The sequence below is a fragment of the Aedes aegypti genome, chromosome 3 (assembly GCF_002204515.2).
Source record: "Aedes aegypti strain LVP_AGWG chromosome 3, AaegL5.0 Primary Assembly, whole genome shotgun sequence".
NCBI classification, from domain to species: Eukaryota; Metazoa; Arthropoda; class Insecta; order Diptera; family Culicidae; genus Aedes; species Aedes aegypti.
The window spans coordinates 294,173,166-294,198,754 of record NC_035109.1 but is presented as its reverse complement, the minus strand read 5'-3'; the positions used below and the strand labels follow the sequence as shown (position 1 = coordinate 294,198,754).

The following is a 25,589-nucleotide window of genomic DNA, read 5'->3' as shown; positions in this document are numbered from 1 at the left end:
ATCAAGCATAATTCTAGTTTACGCCCTATTTTGAGCACACTCCATGATTTCATTGAGTTTGACAGTACCACGGACCAAAATTTTTCGGTACATTGACGTTGTACTGCAGCTGTCATGATGCTTCCGGGTTGGTTCGAAAGGTGTAGAAAGGAAAATGACACAAACATGTTCCACTCGTGTTCCACATATAGCGTTTACTACCGAGAATGTAGTAAACTCAACTTTACTACATTTTATTCATACGGCCCAATATTTCAGTTTAGAATTTCCGGCTTCACTCATGCATTGGCGGACCCCTCGCAAAATGCATTCCGATCATTTTGACAGTTCCTCGATGCATTTGCGCAAAAAGTAAACATTGCTGCACTTTTGCTGATACGCGTACGAAAATTTTCATGTAATTTTAATTACTTCAGAATATTACCATTTTTGCATTCAAATATTGTGTAAAATGGTGTAAAATTTTGTGATGAACTGTTGTGAACTCTTTGATCAACGAAGCAATAATGGAAAAACACCCAGATTTGGAAGCGATCGTTAACTCCCAAAAGGAGCAACTGCTTCGCTATGAAAAACGACTCAAAGGTAAGTGTAGGTTTGGAAGATTACAGGATTTTGTTTCTAAACGGAGATTTACGTATTCGCAGATGTTGTTACCGCATACAAGGGTCTTCTCAAAGAGAAGACCGCCCTCGAGTCGAGTTTGGCTGCCTTCACTGGGAAGGCTTCGCCAGAGAAGCAACAACAGCATCAGCAGTCAGCTTCCGCTTCGAAAGACGAAGGCGATGGGGAAGCCCTGCGGGAACAAGTGGCAACGCTGATGAATTCTTTGGCCACTCTCACGGCGGAAAAGGGCCGGATGGAAGCATCGTTCAAGAACGATCGCAAACAGTTGAGGGACGTGATCGCCGATAAGGAAGCTGCGATTCGGGATCTAGAGGACCAGGTGAAGGCTTTGAATTACACGATTAAAACGGATCTGGAGAACTGTAAGAGCAAACTGAAGCACGATCGCGAGGAAGAATGCAACAACCAGCTGGTCATGATTTGCGAACTGCAGAAGCAACTGCTGGACGAGAGGCATTTGAACGAAACGCTGGAGATGCAGCTGAGAGATTTGAAGATCCAGTTCAATCAGAAGCATTCCGATAAGCGGGTCAGCGAAATGCCCCAGGCTTCGGATTTAGCCAAGCAGAGCTCGGAGCAGTTGGAAAGTTCCAAGAAGGAGAATGCCGCTCTGTCGACGCTGCTGCAGCAGTTCCAGGGAGAGATCGAAAACTTGAAACGCCAACATGCTGCGGCCATTCGGAACGAGCAGAGAAGGGTGCTGGTGGCCGAGGACCGCAGCAAGAAGCTGGAGGAAGTGCACGAGGAGCGGGTGGCCAATTTGGAAGCGCGATTGGCCGAACTCAGCGAGGTGGTTGGAACGTACGATCGGTTAAGACAGCACGACCAGGAAAGTATTTCTAAGCTCAAGGAAAAGCTATCGAAATTGAGTTTGGACAAAACGTCCACGAGACGGCTAAGCCAAGAGAGTAATGTGGAACGAATTGTAGAGGAAGTGAGCTACTTGAAGAATTTGCTCCAGATGGAAAACGAAAAATTGGAGAATCCACTGGATTTGTCTTCTCTGTTTTCGATTCAGCCAATCGTGGAAGAAGTTGTTAACTACCATGATAGCGAGCTGGACAATTACCGGGATCTTCAGCGTAATTACGATCAAGCGATAAAGGACAATGAAGTGTTGAAGGCAAACATCCAAATCCACAAAAATAACACCAAGACCTTGCAGGAAAAGATAAAAGTTCTGAACAAGAACATTGACGATCTGGAAGTGGAGTTCAAGAACAAGCAAATTGAGCATAACAACATACTGAAATCAGAGAAAATGCGAACCCAAGAGCTAATCAGTGCCCTCGAGTCCGATTTCAAATCTAAACTATCCCAGCTAGAACTCCAGCTCAAGAAGCAGAGAGAACGATCGCTGCAGCTGCTCGAAGAGAAAGAAGAGGAAATCAAGTCCCTCCGGACATCGTTCGACATCCTGATGCACGATACCAGTGGTGGCCAACAACAGTCCCAGTCCCAATCGTCGGATCCCTCCAACCCCGACCCGATCGACAGCTTGCCGGTGGCGCTGTCGAAGAAGATCAACGCCCTCAACTCCGTGTTCAAAACCGAGCCCAACTCCAACCCGGAAACGCATCACATTCTGCACTACGCCCACGAGCTCGCCCGCAAGGAGATCGAAATCACTGCCCTGCGAACGGCCAAAAACAACGCGGAAACGGCCCTCCGGCAGGCTCTGCACGATAAGGTATCCTCCCAGGAGGAACTGCACGACAGGATCGCTTACCTGGAGGAACAGCTGGACCGGTGGGAACGGTGCAAGTCGCGCGAAGGGGCCAACCTGGAGTACCTGAAGAATGTGGTGCTCAGCTTTCTGACCTCACAGGACGCCGATGGGAAAAAGCACATGATCAACGCCATTGCCGCCGTGCTGAAGTTTAGCACCGCGGAAATGGCCACGATCCAGGGCTTAGATGTCGCGAAACGATGAATGCATCAGCATCAATTGGGGATCCTAATCGTACTTTTTATCGCTGTGTAAAACAAATGGAAAATATATTATTATTGTGTTATTGTTTCAAAGTGTATTTAGTGTGTAGCATTCCAACGAAAATAAACGAAGTTTAACTTATTCATGGTATCGACTTTTTTGAATTTGAAGTGATTTTCCTTATAAAATGGAAAAGTTTGGTCTAGCCTTCCAAAGTTTTCATTTATTTATGGATCGATTTGAATGGAATCACATCAGACATAGCTTAAATTTCAACATATATTTCAAAGTAATTTTCTTACTTTACGGTTCAAAAATGAATGTCAGCTTGACGGAAAATTGGATTGGAGCATGATGTTCATTTTACCACTAATTTTTTTTTTCGTGTAAAAATCATCCTCGAAACTTTACCATATAGATATGTTTTGATTGTCTTTTTTTTTATTTGCTGTGTCGTCCGATTTGGACACGGCTCGGACCTATGTAGATCCATCTCGCCGTTTTGATTGTCTTTCATGTGCAACTTCTAAATTTGGAGTTTTCACACAACTTTTTCAGCAGTGATCAAAAACTGAGGTAATTTGTAGTTCGTCACAGAAAAAAAAACTCGGTTGAGAAACGGCGAAGGTGTAGCTCTCAGAAGTTGACCATTTTGTATGGAAAAACGGCTTTGATGCATTTTATATGTTGGCAAATATGATGTACATCCTGTATGCTCGGACACTTTTTGTTGAAAATTTTTAATAAGTACTTTATTTTTACCGTAGATTTAGTTACTAACTGGAAGAGCTAAAATTAAACAAACGAAAGAAAATATAAGTGGCTTTTGGTTTTCCATCCCGGGATCTGAGAAATTTTCTGTTTCTCAGTATACAAGTTCTAACGTCCGGGAATCCCGAAATAAGTTTAATTTTTTTTTTATTATCTTTATTATCGAGACTTTCAGCCGTTGGCTGGTTCGTCTCCGGTAGAGCATATGGAGAGGGCTTCGTAGTGAGAGGCCCCCCTGTACATTTTGCTTTAATTAACTTTAATACACATAAATACATCAATGTTCATTCAAAAAATGAATAGGTAATCCAAGTCAATTTAGGGTGAAAAGCAGGGTCGTCATAACTCGGCGGTTGTTTGATGTAGGATGTTAAATGTTTCGGTGTAGTCCGGCATCTTTGAGGAACGATAATATTGAGGCTTCGTTGGTCGGATCATTAGCTAAAGCGTCTCTTATACTGCCTGGGATGCCATGACGAAGTCGGGCAGCTTGCCCAAGTAACCACAAGCATTAAGGTATTACCGTATTTTAACTTTAATTCAACGAGTGCAATGCATCATTGCTTTTATTCTGCAATATGCGTGCAATAATGCTTTAATCCCATTTTATGAATGCAATGTAGCATTGCTTTATTGTTGCAATGAAATGTGCATTAATGGGTGATATACGGTCACCGCTCAATGCTTCATTGCATCATCTTACTCAGTGCTTCATCGCAAGAAAAACGGCAAGACTTCAATGCAGTATTTATCGTCGATCCTTCATTCACTCAGACAAATAGACTATATAAATACTTAAATATCCCTTATGAAAATTCGCCACAAGAAATCTGGTTGAAATTCGTAGATTTATCTTATGAGAAACCAGAATTTGAAAACAAAAAAAAAAGTTGCATCAACCTGGAATTGAACCAAAAACCTTACGATTGATAGGCCCGTGCGTACACCACAGGTCTATCACCGACTCAATGTGGCAAGATGCTAAAACGATACATAAAGCGTGAAGATGAGCAACTGTTTTAGCCCCACACAATAGCTGTGATGTTAAAGTCATCAGCTGTGATGTTAAAGTCACCAAAATAGCTTTGGTGAGCGAATTTGACGGATAGCGCCGACAATTTTTGTCGCATAGGATTCATCGAATGTAGCGCGGTTGTTGCACCATGGCCAGATTCATTTCCCGAGCGCGTGCACGGAAAGAAATAACAATTGTGGTTTAAAAAAAAAAAACAGTAGCGGAAAATCAACTGATGATCATTGTCGTTCTACTATTATCAAACATTTTAATAAAAATAAAATGCTTTTAGAAGTGCGCAGCAATGCTAAATCGGTCTGATGTATTCTGCGCAGTTCATATGTATTTTCCACACGTTCTCCTATAATTGTTTTTAATCCACTTCGATACCGTCAATCCGCCCCCAAACTGGATGGCGTACACTCAGCTTAAGGTGATTATAAAACGAAGCCAAACAAGGGCACAAGACTGGAGAATCTGACAACAGTTTGCGTTGAAAACCAATCAATCTGCTTGCTTGCTGGTGGTGACTAATGGGATAAATTTTCAACGGTGAGAGCTGTTTGGTTCTCAAGTCTTGTGCTTTTGAAAATTTGAGGTGTGGCTTTGTTCTATAATCACCTTAACGCAATTTATAATTAAGTATTGAGTTGTAAATATTAGTATATATTAGTTATGTTGCTAGAGGACATCTTGAAAATTCACTGAGATTCTTTCAGAAACCCTTCTGAAATTATTATATGTAGTTATTTATTTGATCGCTCTGATTTTTCCAATAACCTCCTTGGGACTTCCTATTGGACTATCCCAGAAACCCATCTTTGGTTATTATGGAAATCCTTTCAGGATTCTGCTGTAAAATTCTGGAATTCTGCCGTAAAATTCTGGAATTCTGCCGAAAATGATTTAATGATTGCTTTCCAGTGTAATGGAATCTATTTTAAAAATCTGGGTTCGGGAATTCTCACAAAATTTCTCGGGATTTCTTCTGGAAATATAAACGAAATTATTATTTAAATTCTGATATTTTCCTCGCAATTCTTCAGTATTTCTTCCGTGAAACTCTTTGAAAGTTCTTCAAAATCCCTTTGAGATTCTTTCCGAAAAATGTCTTAGATTATACCTATTATTCTAGAATACTCTCGGAAAGACGCCTGAGACTATAATCAAAAAAATCTATTATTTCACTTCACTTTCTTCCGTGCAAATTCTTGGGATTCTTTCGGAAATTCCTCTGGAATTCTTTTGTAAATCCCAATGGAATTCTCCCAGAAATCCCTGTGGAATACTTCCGAAAATCCTGCTAAGAATCTTCCAGATGACGGGGATTTTTTTAAATCTTTATTTATGGAAATCATCCGAAAATTCCTCTGTAATTGTTTGTAAATCCTCCTTATATTCTTACAGATTTATTGCTATTGATTTTATTGTTTCTGCCTGAGATAATTTTGTATATCCAGAATTATTCCGAAAATTCCTTCGTGATTCTTTAGAATTTTTTTCTAAGATATTTTGAGAAAAAAAAACTCTGTGATTCTTCTGGAAATTCATAAGGAAGTGTTTTTGATTTTTTTAGTGATTTATCATTGATTTTCCTTGAAAATTTTCTTAAATCCTTGGCAGAATTTTCTGAAAATCCCTCTTGACTTCAAATGGAAATCCTCCAAGAAAACTACCGGACAGTCACTGGGACTTTAAAAAAATACCTATGAGATTCTTTGATTACTGATTTCTTTTTCTGAGCATCTTTTGAAAGTGACTTTTAAATGGTTCTGGAAATTCCATTTGAAATTATTCCGTAAATCTTTCTGGAGCTCTTCTGGACATCGTAATTATTCTGGAAAATATTCATGAAATCGTCTGGATGTCTGTGACTTTTCATTGAATCTTCAGGGGTTCTTGCGAAATAACTTCTGGGATTCTTTTGGATATCACTGTAAAAAACATTCAAAATCCATTCGAAATTCTCCTGAGATTGTTTCAGGAATATACGAGAATCCTTAAAATAATTCCTTTAGAAATCTCCCTGATAATATTTTAGTGATTTCTCTGTGGTTCTTCTGTAAATCGACCTGGGATTCTTCCGGAAATCCTCCTTTAATTCCAAAGCAATTTCCAGAAGGATATTTTTAAGAATCCTGTATATTTTTCCCTAAGAATCTCAATGTATTTAAACAAAATACCAGGACAATTTACGGTTCAATCCCACAAAAACTTCCGGTGGAATTCTTGAATGCTTATCATTCAAGCAGAATTCCAGTCGTATTTCTGATGAATTTCGGCAGGTTTTACGGAAGAATCCCAGCAGAATTTCTTGAAAAATTCCAGTAAAATTTCTGGAAGAATCTTTGAAAGATGTTTTGAAGTCCTCCAGCAGGATAACAGAAAGAAATCTGGGGGTATTGTAGAAGAATTTCCGAAAGAATCCTAGAGAGATAGTCGAAATAATAACAGTTTTCTTGAAAAATTCAGGAAACTCCCAGAGTCTAGAGGTAGAAGAGTTTCTGCAAGAATCCTTAACAGAAGGATTTGAAGGATCCTCAGAAAGATTTTCGAAACTATCCCAGGAGGCTTCCCGAAAGAATGCTAGAAAGATATCTGGAAGATTTCCTACTGGATTTTTGGAAGAGTCCCATACAAATTTCAAGAATATGGACGTAAAAATCTCAGTGGCATTTCTAGAATAATTTCAGAAAGATTTTCGGAAGCATCATCGAAAGTATTCTAAAGGGATTCCGAAAGCATCTCAGGTGATTTCCGGAAGAATACCAGAGGTATTCTCATAATAATCCCAGAAGTATTTCCGGAAAAAGGCCAGAGTTATTTTCGGAGTAATTCTCGACGAATTTGTAGTAGAGTCGTAGTACATTTTTTGGCAAAATCCTCTAAAAATATCCAGAAGAATTGCATCAGGATTTTTGTTAGAATCTTCCATTGAATTTCCGAAAGAATCTTCGAGAATTTCGATTCGAATTTGATTTCCATTATTTGAATCACAAAGGATATCCGAAAGAATCTCAGATATAGTACCGGAATGCTAACGATTTTTTTAGATGAGTTCAAAATCGATATCTGTAAGTATTCTGTGATTTCCAGAAGAACTTAGAGAAAAATCAGAAATAATCTTTAGATTTCCAGAACAATCCCAGAGAGGTTTTAAAGGATTCATAAGTGATTTAAGGAAGAATCCCAGGAGGGAAATTCCATAGAATTCTGGAGTTATTTCTGGACCAATGTCTTTTTATATGCTGTATCAATATTTACAAGTAATTATAATAAACAAGTATTTATGGAACAATAACAATTTTAATTTATCGCCATAATTGAACGACAATTTTAATTAGAATGTGCATCCACCACATCATCCCTCTCAGAAGGATTATGATTCTAAATTTTTTTTTGCGGCGATTCAGAATTGTAATCACATACTAGTTTAATTGTATGTGGTGTCATTCAATATTTAAAATAAGATTCGTTAAGCCGAACATGTTGATCCTTCGACATGAACCAACGAGCATTGCTTGAAATAATGAGATTTTTTCGATTACTTTGATTACTGATTTCTTTTTCTGAGGATCTTCTAAAAGTTACTTTCAAATGATTTCGAAAATCCCGTTTGAAATTATTCCATGAATCTTTCTGCAGTTCATCTGGACATCGGAATTATTCTGGAAAATATTCATGAAATCTTCTGGATGTCTGTGAATATCCTTTAAATCTTTCAGGGATTCTGGCGAAATAACTTCTGGGATTCTTTTGAATATCACTGTAATTTGGATTTAGAATTCTCATGGGATTATTTCAGATATTAATGATAATCCTTCATACAGAAGTGATGTTTCTGTGAATCGCCTTGGAATTCTTCTGGAAATCCTTCTATAATCCCAAAACAATTCTCAGAAAATTTTTCAGAAGGATATTTTTAAGAATCTCAATGGAATTTCTGAAAAATACCAGAACGATTTACGGTTGAATCTCACGAAAACTTCCGGTGGAATTCTTGAATGATATCCGGAAGAATGACAGTCGTATTTTTGGATGAATCTTAGCAGGTTTTACAGCACAATCCCAGCAAAATTTATTGAAAAATTTATAATAGAAAGATATCCGAAAAAAAACTCCAACAGGATTTTTGTAAGAGTCCCAGGAGTATTTCAAAGATATTGGCGTAAAAATCTCAGTGGAATTTCTTGAAGAATTTCAGAAAGATTTCCGAAAGCATCTCAAGTCATTTTTGGAAGAATACCAGAGGCATTCTCATAAGAATACCAGAAGTATTTCCGGATAAAAATCTAGAGTTATTTTCGGAGGAATTCTCGAAGAATTTCTAGTAGAGTCGTACATTTTTTGATAAAATCCTCTTTAAATATCCAAATGGATTGCATCAGGATTTATGGTAAAATCTTCCATAGTATTTCGAAAACAATTTTCAAATATATTTCTTGTGTAGCATTAAGTTTAACTACAGACATAGCTCGTAACATCAATAATAAATTAAATTTATAAATCTTTTAAACACATCCAAATTAAGTAACAGTTCAAAGAGTAAAATACCATTCTCATGAGTTTTTGAGAATCATATGGTCGGTGTTTAGACAGACCAGACTAGATGAATTTTGGAGCTCTAAGGATACGTAAAGAACTCCATCAATTTTAAATCTTCCATGTTATTTTGATACAAATGTATCATCAAATAGATAAGTAGAATAGTAAATATCTATAATATTTTGATGTTTCACATGTTTGGGGTACATTTTTCTTACTCGATTGAAAAAAAAAACACTTGGTTCAGTCTGTCTGAACACCGACCATATCTATGTTTGCTATTTGATATTTAAATACTTGAATTGTGCTGTATCAATATTTACAGGTAATTATAATAAATAAGTATGTATAGAACAATAACAATTTTAATTTATCCCCATAATTGAACGACAATATTAATTAGAATGAGCCTCCCCCACATCATCCCTCTCAGGAGAATTTTGATTCCCAATATTTTTTTTTGCGGTGGTTCAGAATTGAAAATATCAAAAGTCTATTGTAATCACATCCTTTTTGTTCAATTGCATGTGGTGTTATTCGATATTTAAAATAAGATTCGTTAAGTCGAACATGTTGATCCTTCCACAAGAACCAACAACAAGCATTGCTTATGTTAAGAGATTTTATCGTAATGCACAACCAGCCTAAACGTTCTTCCCCTTATGTATATGTACTAATTATAATTTCAAATTATTTTAATTAAATTAGTTGTGTTGTCTACTATTGTACACGGCAATATGTTTCAAAATAAGTGGAGCTGCTTTTAAAACAAACTTTAACATCGATCAACCAAACCATAGAATATCCAATAGCGAAAAAATAATAGTAATAATCGATCATTGCAAATCGAGCCGAACTGGCGCTCTTTCCGTGCGCACGCGCTTTCTGCAGAGCTGTCAAACAGACTTTTGTGCCTTCCTTCTTTCGCTCTCCTTCAACTCAACAACTCAGCACGATCCACCTCGCGGTGGATTGGTGAGCTGTCTGGTTGTTGCAGATGAACACTTATCGTGTAGCGTGACATCATCATTGACAGTAAGCGTGCAACTCACCAGACAAACGATAGGTGTAATTAACAACTGCGCTATCAAAATAGCTTTGGTGAGCGAATTTGACGGATAGCGCCGACAATTTTTGTCGCATAGGATTCATCGAATGTAGCGCGGTTGTTGCACCATGGCCAGATTCATTTCCCGAGCGCGTGCACGGAAATAAATAACAATTGTGATTTAAAAAAAACAGTAGCGGAAAATCAACTGATGATCATTGTCGTTCTACTATTATCAAACATTTTAATAAAAATAAAATGCTTTTAGAAGTGCGCAGCAATGCTAAATCGGTCTGATGTATTCTGCGCAGTTCATATGTATTTTCCACACGTTCTCCTATAATTGTTTTTAATCCACTTCGATACCGTCAATCCGCCCCCAAACTGGATGGCGTACACTCAGCTTAAGGTGATTATAAAACGAAGCCAAACAAGGGCACAAGACTGGAGAATCTGACAACAGTTTGCGTTGAAAACCAATCAATCTGCTTGCTTGCCGGTGGTGACTAATGGGATAAATTTTCAACGGTGAGAGCTGTTTGGTTCTCAAGTCTTGTGCTTTTGAAAATTTGAGGTGTGGCTTTGTACTATAATCACCTTAACGCTATTTATAATTAAGTATTGAGTTGTAAATATTAGTATATATTAGTTGTGTTGCTAGAGGACATCTTGAAAATTCACTGAGATTCTTTCAGAAACCCTTCTGAAATTATGATATGTAGTTATTTCTTTGATCGCTCTGATTTTTCCAATAACCTCCTTGGGACTTCCTATTGGACTATCCCAGAAACCCATCTTGGGTTATTATGGAAATCCTTTCAGGATTCTGCTGTAAAATTCTGGAATTCTGCCGTAAAATTCTGGAATTCTGCCGAAAATGATTTAATGATTGCTTTCCAGTGTAATGGAATCTATTTTAAAAATCTGGGTTCGGGGATTCTCACAAAATTTCTCGGGATTTCTTCTGGAAATCCAATCGAAATTATTATTTATTGTGTATTTCTTTCACTACTGGACTGCGAAGTGCGGTCTCATAAGTGCGAAAGTGCGAATAAAAGTGCGGGATTGCAATGAATCCTCTTGGTGTCTTCAGAGCACTTGTTCTTTGATTTACGAAGAATAAGTCCCCTGAAGACACCTACCCGATTTGACGGAATTGCGCACTTTTATAAGCGTTTCCGCACTTGTAAAAACTTCTGCGATAGTCCAGTGGTGAAAGAAATGCGCAATAAATTCTGATATTTTCCTCGTAATTCTTCAGTATTTCTTCCGTGAAACTCTTTGAAAGTTCTTCAAAATCCCTTTGAGATTCTTTCCGAAAAATGTCTTAGATTATACCTATTATTCTAGAATACTCTCGGAAAGACGCCTGAGACTATAAACAAAAAAAATAAATCTATTATTTCACTTCACTTTCTTCCGTGCAAATTCTTGGGATTCTTTCGGAAATTCCTCTGGAATTCTTTTGTAAATCCCAATGGAATTCTCCCAGAAATCCCTGTGGAATACTTCCGAAAATCCTGCTAAGAATCTTCCAGATGACGGGGATTTTTTCAAATATTTATTTATGGAAATCATCCGAAAATTCCTCTGTAATTGTTTGTAAATCCTTCTTATATTCTTACAGATTTATTGCTATTGATTTTATTGTTTCTGCCTGAGATAATTTTGTATATCCAGAATTATTCCGAAAATTCCTTCGTGATTCTTTAGAATGTTTTTCTAAGATTTTTTGAGAAAAAAAAACTATGTGATTCTTCTGGAAATTCATAAGGAAGTGTTTTTGATTTTTTTTCGTGATTTATCATTGATTTTCCTTGAAAATTTTCTTAAATCCTTGGCAGAATTTTCTGAAAATCCCTCTTGACTTCAAATGGAAATCCTCCAAGAAAACTACCGGACAGTCACTGGGACTTTAAAAAATACCTATGAGATTCTTTGATTACTGATTTCTTTTTCTGAGCATCTTTTGAAAGTGACTTTTAAATGGTTCTGGAAATTCCATTTGAAATTATTCCGTAAATCTTTCTGGAGCTCTTCTGGACATCGTAATTATTCTGGAAAATATTCATGAAATCGTCTGGATGTCTGTGACTTTTCATTGAATCTTCAGGGGTTCTTGCGAAATAACTTCTGGGATTTTTTTGGATATCACTGTAAAAAAACATTCAAAATCCATTCGAAATTCTCCTGAGATTGTTTCAGGAATTTACGAGAATCCTTAAAATAATTCCTTTAGAAATCTCCCTGATAATATTTTAGTGATTTCTCTGTGGTTCTTCTGTAAATCGACCTGGGATTCTTCCGGAAATCCTCCTTTAATTCCAAAGCAATTTCCAGAAGAATTTTCAGAAGTATATTTTTAAGAATCCTGTATATTTTTCCCTAAGAATCTCAATGTATTTAAACAAAATTCCAGGTCAATTTACGGTTGAATCCCACAAAAACTTCCGGTTGAATTCTTGAATGCTTATCATTCAAGCAGAATTCCAGTCGTATTTCCGGATGAATTTCGGCAGGTTTTACGGAAGAATCCCAGCAGAATTTCTTGAAAAATTCCAGTAAAATTTCTGGAAGAATCTTTGAAAGATGTTTTGAAGTCCTCCAGCAGGATAACAGAAAGAAATCTGGGGGTATTGTAGAAGAATTTCCGAAAGAATCCTAGAGAGATAGTCGAAATAATAACAGTTTTCTTGAAAAATTCAGGAAACTCCCAGAGTCTAGAGGTAATTCGGGAATAATTTCTGCAAGAATCCTTAACAGAAGGATTTGAAGGATCCTCAGAAAGATTTTCGAAAGTATCCCAGAAGGCTTCCCGAAAGAATGCTAGAAAGATATCTGGAAGATTTCCTACAGGATTTTTGGAAGAGTCCCAGACAAATTTCAAGAATATGGACATAAAAATCTCAGTGGCATTTCTAGAATAATTTCAGAAAGATTTTCGGAAGCATCCTCGAAAGTATTCTAAAGGGATTCCGAAAGCATCTCAGGTGATTTCCGGAAGAATACCAGAGGTATTCTCATAATAATCCCAGAAGTATTTCCGGAAAAAGGCCAGAGTTATTTTCGGAGGAATTCTCGACGAATTTGTAATAGTGTCGTAGTACAGTTTTTGGCAAAATCCTCTAAAAATATCCAGAAGAATTGCATCAGAATTTTTGTTAGAATCTTCCATTGAATTTCCGAAAGAATCTTCGAGAATTTCGATTCGAATTTGATTTCCAGGATTTCAAAAGTAATCCTTAAGGAGATAAACGCAAACTCACATACAGATTTATGCAAATATTCCAATAAGATGTCCAGAAGAATCACAAAGGATATCCGAAAGAATCTCAGATATAGTACCGGAATGCTAACGATGTTTTTAGATGAGTTCAAAAGCGATATCTGTAAGTATTCTGTGATGTCCAGAAGAACTTAGAGAAAAATCAGAAATGATCTTTAGATTTTCAGAACAATCCCAGAGAGGTTTTGAAGGATTCATAAGTGATTTAAGGAAGAATCCCAGGAGGTAAATTCCATAGAATTCTGGAGTAATTTCTGGACCAATGTCTTTTTATATGCTGTATCAATATTTACAAGTAATTATAATAAACAAGTATTTATGGAACAATAACAATTTTAATTTATCGCCATAATTGAACGACAATTTTAATAAGAATGTGCATCCACCACATCATCCCTCTCAGAAGGATTGTGATTCTAAATATTTTTTTGCGGTGATTCAGAATTGTAATCACATACTAGTTTAATTGTATGTGGTGTCATTCAATATTTAAAATAAGATTCGTTAAACCGAACATGTTGATCCTTCGACATGAACCAACGAGCATTGCTTGAAATAATGAGATTTTTTCGATTACTTTGATTACTGATTTCTTTTTCTGAGGATCTTCTAAAAGTTACTTTCAAATGATTCCGAAAATCCCGTTTGAAATTATTCCATGAATCTTTCTGCAGTTCATCTGGACATCGGAATTATTCTGGAAAATATTCATGAAATCTTCTGGATGTCTGTGAATATCCTTTAAATCTTTCAGGGATTCTTGCGAAATAACTTCTGGGATTCTTTTGAATAATTATTTGGATTTAGAATTCTCATGGGATTATTTCAGATATTAACGATAATCCTTCATACAGAAGTGATGTTTCTGTGAATCGCCTTGGAATTCTTCTGGAAATCCTTCTATAATCCCAAAACAATTCTCAGAAAATTTTTCAGAAGGATATTTTTAAGAATCTCAATGGAATTTCTGAAAAATACCAGAACGATTTACGGTTGAATCTCACGAAAACTTCCGGTGGAATTCTTGAATGATATCCGGAAGAATGACAGTCGTATTTTTGGATGAATCTTAGCAGGTTTTACAGCACAATCCCAGCAAAATTTATTGAAAAATTTAGAATAGAAAGATATCCGAAAAAAAAAACTCCAACAGGATTTTTGTAAGAGTCCCAGGAGTATTTCAAAGATTTTGGCGTAAAAATCTCAGTGGAATTTCTTGAAGAATTTCAGAAAGATTTCCGAAAGCATCTCAATTTATAAATCTTTTAAACACATCCAAATTAAGTAACAGTTCAAAGAGTAAAATACCATTCTCATGAGTTTTTGAGAATCATATGGTCGGTGTTTAGACAGACCAGACTAGATGAATTTTGGAGCTCTAAGGATACGTAAAGAACTCCATGAATTTTAAATCTTCCATGTTATTTTGATACAAATGTATCATCAAATAGATAAGTTCCATTATTACAGTAAATATCTAAAATATTTTGATGTTTCACATGTTTGGGGTACATTTTTCTTACTCGATTGAAAAAAACACTTGGTTCAGTCTGTCTGAACACCGACCATATCTATGTTTGCTATTTGATATTTAAAAACTTGAATTGTGCTGTATCAATATTTACAGGTAATTATAATAAATAAGTATGTATAGAACAATAACAATTTTAATTTATGCCCATAATTGAACGACAATATTAATTAGAATGAGCCTCCCCCACATCATCCCTCTCAGGAGAATTTTGATTCCCAATATTTTTTTTTGCGGTGGTTCAGAATTGAAAATATCAAAAGTCTATTGTAATCACATCCTTTTTGTTCAATTGCATGTGGTGTTATTCGATATTTAAAATAAGATTCGTTAAGCCGAACATGTTGATCCTTCCATAAGAACCAACAACAAGCATTGCTTATGTTAAGAGATTTTATCGTAATGCACAACCAGCCTAAACGTTCTTCCCCTTTTGTATATGTGCTAATTATAATTTCAAATTATTTTAATTAAATTAGTTGTGTTGTCTACTATTGTACACGGCAATATGTTTCAAAATAAGTGGAGCTGCTTTTAAAACAAACTTTAACATCGATCAACCAAACCATAGAATATCCAATAGCGAAAAAATAATAGTAATAACCGATCATTGCAAATCGAGCCGAACTGGCGCTCTTTCCGTGCGCACGCGCTCTGTCCGTGCGCACGCGCTTTCTGCAGAGCTGTCAAACAGACTTTTGTGCCTTCCTTCTTTCGCTCTCCTTCAACTCAACAACTCAGCACGATCCACCTCGCGGTGGATTGGTGAGCTGTCTGGTTGTTGCAGATGAACACTTATCGTGTAGCGTGACATCATCATTGACAGTAAGCGTGCAACTCACCAGACAAACGATAGGTGTAATTAACAACTGCGCTAATGAAAACAAAACAAAATCCCAACAGCAACAGAGCGACAGCCAAGTGCAACAGTCGTGCTCACCAACTTATTGCGCACTTCACCCCAAATTGAACTATCACGAAATTTGTAGAGTGCAGAAAAAGTGTGATAAGAATGCACGCTTGCAACGGATCATCTCAACGTATTTGGTGCACTTGTTCCTTGAACCACAAGGAATAAGTGCACTAAACACATTATCATGATTCGACGTATCCCTGCTATCACACTTTGAGGGAGCTTACACACTTGTGATGGTCCAACTTAGAGAGAAATCGACAGTATTTGCCACCGGCAACGAAAGGGCGCTGCTTGAAGTTGCACAATTTCCCGGCCAAGACATGCAGCATCCATAGTCCGGAGGATAGGCGCGGCGAGTCATCGAAAACATCTCACATCTCAAACTCTCACAAGCAAATAAGTTCGTAAACAACACTGAGCTGACATCCAACGAACAAAAAAATACAATAATATTTTTGTGTTTCTATTTTTGATCTAAAAATAATGGTGCATTAAATACACTTTGGCTAAAGCTTTTATACGGTACAGACAGTAACTATACTTTAGCAATTGCCAACATAGAGCTAGGAAATGCAGCCGTATTTACACTTTAATAGCGCCCTTTTCCACCTTAATACTGCATTAATGAGACATGTAATGCAGTATGACTTTATATGCCATATTTTATAATAGCATATAAAGTGATATTGATGCAACTATATACAGCTGTACGGTTACTTGGGAATGCTCTATCTTTTCGGCTGAAGCAGCTGCAATACTCTTTGCAATCACAAGGCTAACAGAACGCCCCATCTGCGTAATTTCTGACTCTGCAAGTGTGCTTACCACCATCAACTCTCCATCAACACGCCATCCTTGGATTCAAGCCATCCAGATGAAGTCCTCTTCGGAAACTGTCTTCCTATGGGTACCGGGCCACTGTGGTATCCGGGGCAATGTGGAAGCAGACCGCCTTGCCGCCACAGGACGACTTGGCCGCATGCTCACCAATTTGATTCCGGGTACAGATTTGAAAACTTGGTGTAAATCCACTATTCGCTTGGAGTGGGCCCGAGAGTGGATAGGCCTGAGACATCTATTTATAAGAAAAATTAAAGGGGATACTACAAGATGGATCGATTCTGCCGAACGACACAACCAGCAAATTCTGTCCCGACTTCGAGTTGGCCACACACATCTAACACACAACATGGGAAACCGAGGATCTTTCCACAAAGTATGCCCCGCATGCAACACGAAAATGACGGTAGAACACCTCTTAATCGACTGTCCCTGCTACCACCCAAGTAACCGTACAGCTGTATATAGTTGCATCAATATCACTTTATATGCTATTATAAAATATGGCATATAAAGTCATACTGCATTACATGTCTCATTAATGCAGTATTAAGGTGGAAAAGGGCGCTATTAAAGTGTAAATACGGCTGCATTTCCTAGCTCTATGTTGGCAATTGCTAAAGTATAGTTACTGTCTGTACCGTATAAAAGCTTTAGCCAAAGTGTATTTAATGCACCATTATTTTTAGATCAAAAATAGAAACACAAAAATATTATTGTATTTTTTTGTTCGTTGGATGTCAGCTCAGTGTTGTTTACGAACTTATTTGCTTGTCTTTTTTTTGTATGATTGGTGGGATTCGAACCCAAATTAAGTGAGATGTTTTCGATGACTCGCCGCGCCTATCCTCCGGACTATGGATGCTGCATGTCTTGGCCGGGAAATTGTGCAACTTCAAGCAGCGCCCTTTCGTTGCCGGTGGCAAATACTGTCGATTTCTCTCTAAGTTGGACCATCACAAGTGTGTAAGCTCCCTCAAAGTGTGATAGCAGGGATACGTCGAATCATGATAATGTGTTTAGTGCACTTATTCCTTGTGGTTCAAGGAACAAGTGCACCAAATACGTTGAGATGATCCGTTGCAAGCGTGCATTCTTATCACACTTTTTCTGCACTCTACAAATTTCGTGATAGTTCAATTTGGGGTGAAGTGCGCAATAAGTTGGTGAGCACGACTGTTGCACTTGGCTGTCGCTCTGTTGCTGTTGGGATTTTGTTTTGTTTTCATTGTGTGGGGCTAAAACAGTTGCTCATCTTCACGCTTTATGTATCGTTTTAGCATCTTGCCACATTGAGTCGGTGATAGACCTGTGGTGTACGCACGGGCCTATCAATCGTAAGGTTTTTGGTTCAATTCCAGGTTGATGCAACTTTTTTTTTGTTTTCAAATTCTGGTTTCTCATAAGATAAATCTACGAATTTCAACCAGATTTCTTGTGGCGAATTTTCATAAGGGATATTTAAGTATTTATATAGTCTATTTGTCTGAGTGAATGAAGGATCGACGATAAATACTGCATTGAAGTCTTGCCGTTTTTCTTGCGATGAAGCACTGAGTAAGATGATGCAATGAAGCATTGAGCGGTGACCGTATATCACCCATTAATGCACATTTCATTGCAACAATAAAGCAATGCTACATTGCATTCATAAAATGGGATTAAAGCATTATTGCACGCATATTGCAGAATAAAAGCAATGATGCATTGCACTCGTTGAATTAAAGTTAAAATACGGTAATACCTTAATGCTTGTGGTTACTTGGGTATTCATTACTGGTGGTAGTTTGCTACACAACCCGATATACCATGGTCGAACCAATGAAACATCCAACATCTTCGATGGTGGTTATGGCACTGTTGAAAATGTTCAGTAAGTTCGGTATCCCTCAATCGATAACAACTGATAATGGCCCTCAGTTTCGCGCCATTGAGCTCAGGAAGTTCTGCGAGTCTTACAACATCCATCTAAATTTAACAACTCCATACTGGCCAGAACGCAACGGCGCTGTCGAAAGACAGAACCGTAACTTGAAGAAGAGGATTAAAATCAGTGTAGCTCAAGATACCGATTGGAAGCGAGATCTTTACGAATATCTGTTATTCTATCACTCAACCCCTCAGGAAACAACTGGTCTGTCTCTGGCTAAAATGATGTTTAATCGAGAGCTGATTAGCTACCTCCCTACGATACAGGAACCTACCAGAATATTCTTTGAAGGAACACAGGAACGGGATGCTTTAATCAAAGAACATAAGAAGCAATATGCTAATGATAATAGACATGCTAGAGAAAACAACATCATAGCCGGTGACACCGTATTGATGCGCAATTTGAAACTGGGATCGACGCAACCTAACTTTCGACCAGAGGAGTTTGAAGTAATCAACGTGAACGGAAGCGAGCTTGAGGTCAGATCTAAAGAAACCGGGAAGGAATACACGAGAAACCGAACTCATTTGAAGAAATTGCCATTACAAAGATCCAGCGACGCCGATGTGCAGCCATCTTCGACAGAGGTTCTCAACGATGACTCACAGCCAGGTTGTAATGAGACTAACTATGAACGCGCACAGACTAGCTGTAAAGAAATACAGACAGAAGATATTGTTCGTCCGCGAAGGAATAGAAATGCTCCGGGTAAATACAAAGATTTTCATTTGTATCAATGAACCTCAAACATTGTCTCGATATTTACTAAATCATGAACCTGTCAATAAATGATTTCGAGTATTTTGATATTGTAGATTTTATTTCCAAACTTAAGGAGGGATGTATCGAAGTGATATCTTTACCAAATGTACATTCATCTTGTGCGCAAAACTAGTATACCTGAAACGTGAGTTACTTTGGTCATGGGACAGATCTGTACACCGAGAGATAATGAATGTGTGTGTGTATAAGGGAGCGATTGAACTACGGCAGTTTTCAGTTGGACATAGACGCGAGCACACCGGTACACCCAGTGGACCTGCTCAACCGGGGGGAGTTCCTGATGGACCAGGCTGCTGAGGGATCTATTCCCCTCCCTGAGAAGAAAGACCTCATGATCTCCAGTGGTATTTTCCAGGTAGCTTATAGTCCTGCAGCATAGAGTTTGTGTAACCTGATAGCGGAAGGGAAGAACACCAAGTTCAATACAGGCCGCATCAGCTGGGGTTGACGGAAGCAGGCCAGCAATTATGCGAATAGCTTGGTTGTATACCGGAGCAAGGCATGTAATTAGAGCATCCCCTGCTAGACCAAACAGTTCAATTCCGTAGAAGATGCGGCTATTGACAATGGCCCTTGCAATTCTGAGAAGAGTACCCGGATAAACCGAAACAGTACAGGCACTATTTCTCAAACTATCCACTACCACTTACGACAATATCTAAACAGTTTCGTAAAACATCCAAATTAACAATAAACGAACAGTACCACAAACGGGTTTGACAGTTTGGTGAATGGTAATTGGATAAATAACAATGTGGGGAATAGGCGGTTAAGTTATGTAACCATAAAAAAACGCCGATTTTCCCGAACAAATTTTTTCGTTCATGGTTTCACAAATGGTAGATATACTATCCATTTCACGGTCCAAATAATGTAAAGCAAATAGTAGAAGAATTGTTCAACCATAAAAATTGCATGGGAAGAAATAACGTATGTGGTATAATCGATTTATTGTTTTTACGGTATTTTATTCCTGTTTATCTTACATGTGTGAATCAAAAGAAAAACATGTTATACACTTTTTTGGAAGCCGTTTTATTCTAAACTTTTTTAGGAAAAAGCTCCGTCGAATTTGGTCTTGCATCTGAACCTAGAAGTTTCAAAGTTCAATCACTTGGACAATAAATTTACAATTTAAGGCGCTTACCTTACACTTCGGGTTCAAATGCGATCATTAACTCGCCCAACATCGCCTCTTCGAATCCAGTAGTATGAGAGCAGCAAACGTTGATCCTTTGCTCCACGAAACTTTGAGCCATCGACGGAACTTTTTGGAACTGCCATCCTGGTCACTCAAATCCCGATAGACTCTTTAAGTAATCGATGAATCTTCCTCCATCAACCGATAAATTGGATCTCCATCTGCAAAATTATCACCAACAGCACAAAAAACACAGCATTAAACCATAATAATGAAAAAAAAAAAACTTACCGCAGGATGATGTAAGCCATTTTATGAGACGTTTTGAATCATATGTTTTTTGTTTGTTTACCAGCTTTGAAACTTGCTGGCGGGCCCATTTATTTACGTTTCTTCTAGCGCCACATTTGGGAGGAGCTCATTCATTAATGGCGTGCAACGAGCTTTTCAATCATCCCCAGTAAAATTAAAATCAACAGGCTAAGAAGAATTTATTATATTTACGGGTAACATCAGACATGTAACCGCGTAGAAAAATAGCCAGAAAGAAACGAAAATGTCATCACCAACAAAAAAGTTACCAGCGCCATTCACATATCATGCTAGTTTTTAAAACAATAACAATGAGCGGCCCGCCAGAAAACGTCAACCGAGTGTCTCGTAAAATGGCTTGTTTTCAACCTCCCGGCTAGCCACTGAAAACAATACACTCTAAAAAAGCATCTACCTAGACACTAAACAAAATTTAATTCAGATGTTTCAAAATGTTTTAATTTTGAAGGTGAAAATGTTTTCATTTCAAGAATAAAAACTCATTTTTGTTTTCTATATAAATGGCGTAATTTAGTTTATAATTTGTTTTAGTTTTAATTGAAATCCCAATCGAATCGAAATACAAACGCAAGTTTTTATTTTTAATCAGATTTGCTTTAACTAAGTATAAATTTATTAGAGTGTTTTTTTTTTAATCTGGTGGCTACTGTTTCCCAAATAGGTCATTTATTATATTTAATGGTTATAAGTTTTGATTCTCAGTCACATTTCAGTAAACATTACTTAAACCATCTTTTATTGTTTCGAACTAAAGAGCTTATATAGTACTACATAAAAACAACCGTTTGTGGTACATTAACATTACCAGTAATAGGAAATTTATTGTTTGAAAAACAAGCCAAACCGTAATTTTCTATGCGGGTATCTCTGTTACAACTGCGGTGTGGCTTAGATAGCGTTCGAAGGAGGTTTAATCGTGTTTGGCAGTTTCTTTTGGTCTCGTTGAGGTGCTCACCAAATTGTAGTTTTCGATCCAGTCGCACACCCAGTACTACGGTTGATGTTTTATGTGGTATTGAACAACCGTTTGCTGTTACTGGAGTTGATAACACTCGGTGATGCGATCGGCAGATATGAGAGACGATGCTTTTTTCTGCCGACAGTATGAAGCCAGCTTGAGTAGCCCACCTTGAAACTGCAGAAACGGCTGCCTGGAGTTTTCGCCTTATGAATTTCAAGGTGCGGCCGATGACTATCAAGACAATGCCCAAGTAACCGTACAGCTGTATATAGTTGCATCAATATCACTTTATATGCTATTATAAAATATGGCATATAAAGTCATACTGCATTACATGTCTCATTAATGCAGTATTAAGGTGGAAAAGGGCGCTATTAAAGTGTAAATACGGCTGCATTTCCTAGCTCTATGTTGGCAATTGCTAAAGTATAGTTACTGTCTGTACCGTATAAAAGCTTTAGCCAAAGTGTATTTAATGCACCATTATTTTTAGATCAAAAATAGAAACACAAAAATATTATTGTATTTTTTTGTTCGTTGGATGTCAGCTCAGTGTTGTTTACGAACTTATTTGCTTGTCTTTTTTTTGTATGATTGGTGGGATTCGAACCCAAATTAAGTGAGATGTTTTCGATGACTCGCCGCGCCTATCCTCCGGACTATGGATGCTGCATGTCATGTCATCTGCGTAGAGAAATACGTAGATTTCTTTAGGTAGCGTGTCAAAGACACTATTCATGAGAACTAAGAAAATGGTGACCGCTATAACGTAGCCTTGGGGGACACCTGTCTCTTCTGCTCGAACTGTGGAGTGGTTATTACCGATGACTACTTCAAATGTTCTGCCGCTTAAGAATTTTTTTATAAAGTAGAGGATATTTCCCCCCAAACCCCATTCAGCCCATTGGCTCTGGGTATCCAGGCACGATTATACGCCTTGGCCAGATCCAAGGAGGCGATATCAGCGTGAAGGTTTGCGTTCATCGCATCCTGAAGCACATCTCCTAAACCAGCAAAATAAGTGCCGGTCCCATGTCCGGCACGAAAGGCATGTTGCCGATGGTCGAGTAGTTGGTTGTCTTCCAAAAAACGATTCAGCCTCCGGTTCACCATACGTTCTAGGATTTTGCTGGCGCAGCATGTCAGAGATATAAGTCTGAAATCACTAGGTGATGTTGCAGCACGTCCATTTTTTTGGTATGGGTACAACTAGGCTGTGGGTCCATGCTTTGGGTAGCGTGTTTCCGATCCAGATTTTGTTTAAAAGTTCAAGAAAGATGGCTTTTGCTTCGGGTGTTAGGTTTCGAAACATCGGGTAGCCAAGATCGTCTGGACCCGCTGATTTACCCTTACAACGACGTAGCGCGAAAGTCAGTTCATCGAACCGGAAGGGAGCATTAATCGGCAAACCGGCGGTATCATCTGGGAGTTTAAAATTTGATGAAAACCACTAAATATCAATACAAAACTGATACCATGACTACGATCGCCAACCACAAATCGTAGTAGACATGTCGGACAACTGGGAGAAAATCTGTCAGTTGATTTATTCTGGTTTTACAGTAGAAGCATTAACCTAAGAATGCTAATGTCGCTGCTGTTCGTGTTACCAACATCTAGTTTGCCACGAACTGACAGCGTGAGTACCGGGCCTCAAAGTGTCAGATTAATTTTAAGAAACAAAATAACATCATGGTATAGAACAAACAATGAAAAACCATAATTTAAGGTAATAAAAATTGAAATCAGTTTGGTGACAACCACGTCATTAGCGTTCTACTACTAATATTTCTATTGGTTTTACCTTCCAAGTAATAATGACGTTTAATTATCAAGCACTTTTCATTCCTCAAGAATATTCGAGAAGGTAACATTTTGGAATAGAAATATTAGTAGTAGAACGCTAATGGCGTAGTTGTTACAAAACAGATTTCAATTTTTATTACCTTAAATTATGGTTTTTCATTGTTTGTTCTATACCATGATGTTGTTTTGGTTCTTAAAATTAATCTGACACTTTGAGGCCCGGTACTCACGCTGTCAGTTCGTGGCAAACTAGATGTTGGTAACACGAACAGCAGCGACATTAGCATTCTTAGGTTAATGCTTCTACTCATTTTGGCGACGGGTTTCAAGCCTGAAGATCCGAATCATGAATGACTCAGCCGAATACGAGGATGGAGCTGTTGAAGGAGAAATATGGTTTTCCAAGTATGAGAATCTATTCCGGCAGGATGGATTTGGACGATGCTGCGAAGGTAAGGCTCTTGCTGTGCAGTCTCAGCGTCCCGGTGCACAGAGTTGTGGCCAAGCTGACGAAGATTTTTCAGCTCAAAAAGAGCGAAGCCGACGACTTCGTTTCGTACGCCGGAGACGTCAACCGGCAATGCGAGGATTTTGAAATGCAGAAACTCAACACCGACCAATTCAAGAGTCTGGTGTTCATCTGCGGTCTCAAATCAGCGAAGGACGCCGACGTTAAGACGCGACTTCTGTCGAAGCTCGAGTCCGATCAAGCTAAAAACATCAACCTGGAGGGGCTGGTCACCGAGTGCCAACGACTGTCGAACGCTGGTTGAGATGAAACCGACATCTTCATCGGTCCAAGCGAATCGGAACTCCAAGGAGCACCAGAGCAACCAGGCGTAATCTGTAGCTGACGGTAATACACCCCATCTGCTTGTTGGCAGTGTGGCGCGATGCATTTCGCGAAGGACTGTTATTGTTCAAAGCACACCTGCAAGCAGTGCGGAACACAGGTCACAAAGAAGGGTACTGTAGTTGCTTCGCTTATACACCAGCCACGAATTCCAGTCGCGACAAGAAACCAGGGAAAAAGAAGAAGAAGCCGTATAGTTCTAAGGTCATTCATGACGGAATGTGGGAGCTTAAGATGATTATAGAACAAAGCCATACCTCAAATGTTCAAGAGCATAAGACTTGAGAACCAAACAGTGCTCAGCGTTGAAAATTTATCCCATTGGTCACCACCAGCAAGCAAGCAGTTTGATTGATTTTAATCGCGAACTGTTGTCAGATTCTCCAGTCTTGTGCACTTGAAAATTCAAAGTTTGGCTTCGTTTTATAATCATCTTAAGTGAAAGGTACCAGTGTACGTTTCCCATTGACGATTTCTGAAGTCCTTTGGCTGGTCTCTCGATGGCACGCTCGTTTCAGCTGGCGATGATCAGGTCGTTGACGTACACAAGAATGTAGCACCACCGGTTACCTTCCTTCTTCCGGTAGAGACACGGGTCAGAATTACAGCAGCAGCTCAATGTGCAGCATATGGTTCCAGGACCGTGCGGCTTGCTTTAGTCCGTATATGCTTTTCTTGAATCGATACACCTTGTGCTCGTATCCGTGCACAGTGAATCCAGGCGGTTGGCGGAGGTAAATCTCATCCTCAAGAGTGCCGTATAGGAAGGCAGTCTTGATATCATATTGACGCACCATCATACCCATGCTTCGCAGCGACCGCCAACAGAGTCCGAAACGTCGTTTGTCGAACCACAGGCGCGAGGACTTGATAATAATAACCCCTGTGCTCTCCTTGAATCGCGTAACTTCAGCTTCGGCACCTCGCTTGATCTTGAAGACCTATTTTGATTCGACTGGCTTCTGCATCTCTTTGAAATTTATGGGAATCCATGTACAACCTTGCTAACCGCATATACGTCCTGATGATTCTATAACATTCCCCAGAAAACCATTCCCCCGAAACCCATTCCCCAGAATGAACCATTCCCCAGAAAACCAATCCCCAGAATGGACCATTCCCCAGAAAATTATATACCTACTTTAAAGTTTTGAAATAATCTATTAAAAAAACTTGAAAATTAAACTCCATACAAAGTTGTTTACAAGTACCATCAGTGCACCAGTATCCGCTCATGTACCAGTAGCCCGCTCACACCGAAAAAAGA

General features: G+C 38.4%; 1 protein-coding gene and 1 long non-coding RNA gene across 2 annotated transcripts; one reads left to right on the top strand and one right to left on the bottom strand.

Annotated features, from left to right (window-relative positions):
* The first annotated feature begins 327 nt into the window (after positions 1-327).
* LOC5573834 (GRIP and coiled-coil domain-containing protein 1) lies at positions 328-2,701 on the top strand. The gene is made up of 2 exons (XM_001654810.2): positions 328-585; positions 648-2,701. The coding sequence occupies exons 1-2, from the start codon at positions 507-509 to the stop codon at positions 2,558-2,560; spliced, it is 1,992 nt and encodes a 663-aa protein (XP_001654860.1). The 5' UTR covers positions 328-506; the 3' UTR covers positions 2,561-2,701.
* A 17,474-nt stretch (positions 2,702-20,175) lies between these two features.
* LOC110678336 lies at positions 20,176-20,859 on the bottom strand. The gene is made up of 3 exons (XR_002501509.1): positions 20,661-20,859; positions 20,376-20,590; positions 20,176-20,318 (listed from the first exon to the last, which is right to left on the bottom strand). It is a non-coding gene; the product is annotated as an uncharacterized LOC110678336 (long non-coding RNA).
* Between the last annotated feature and the right edge of the window lie 4,730 nt (positions 20,860-25,589).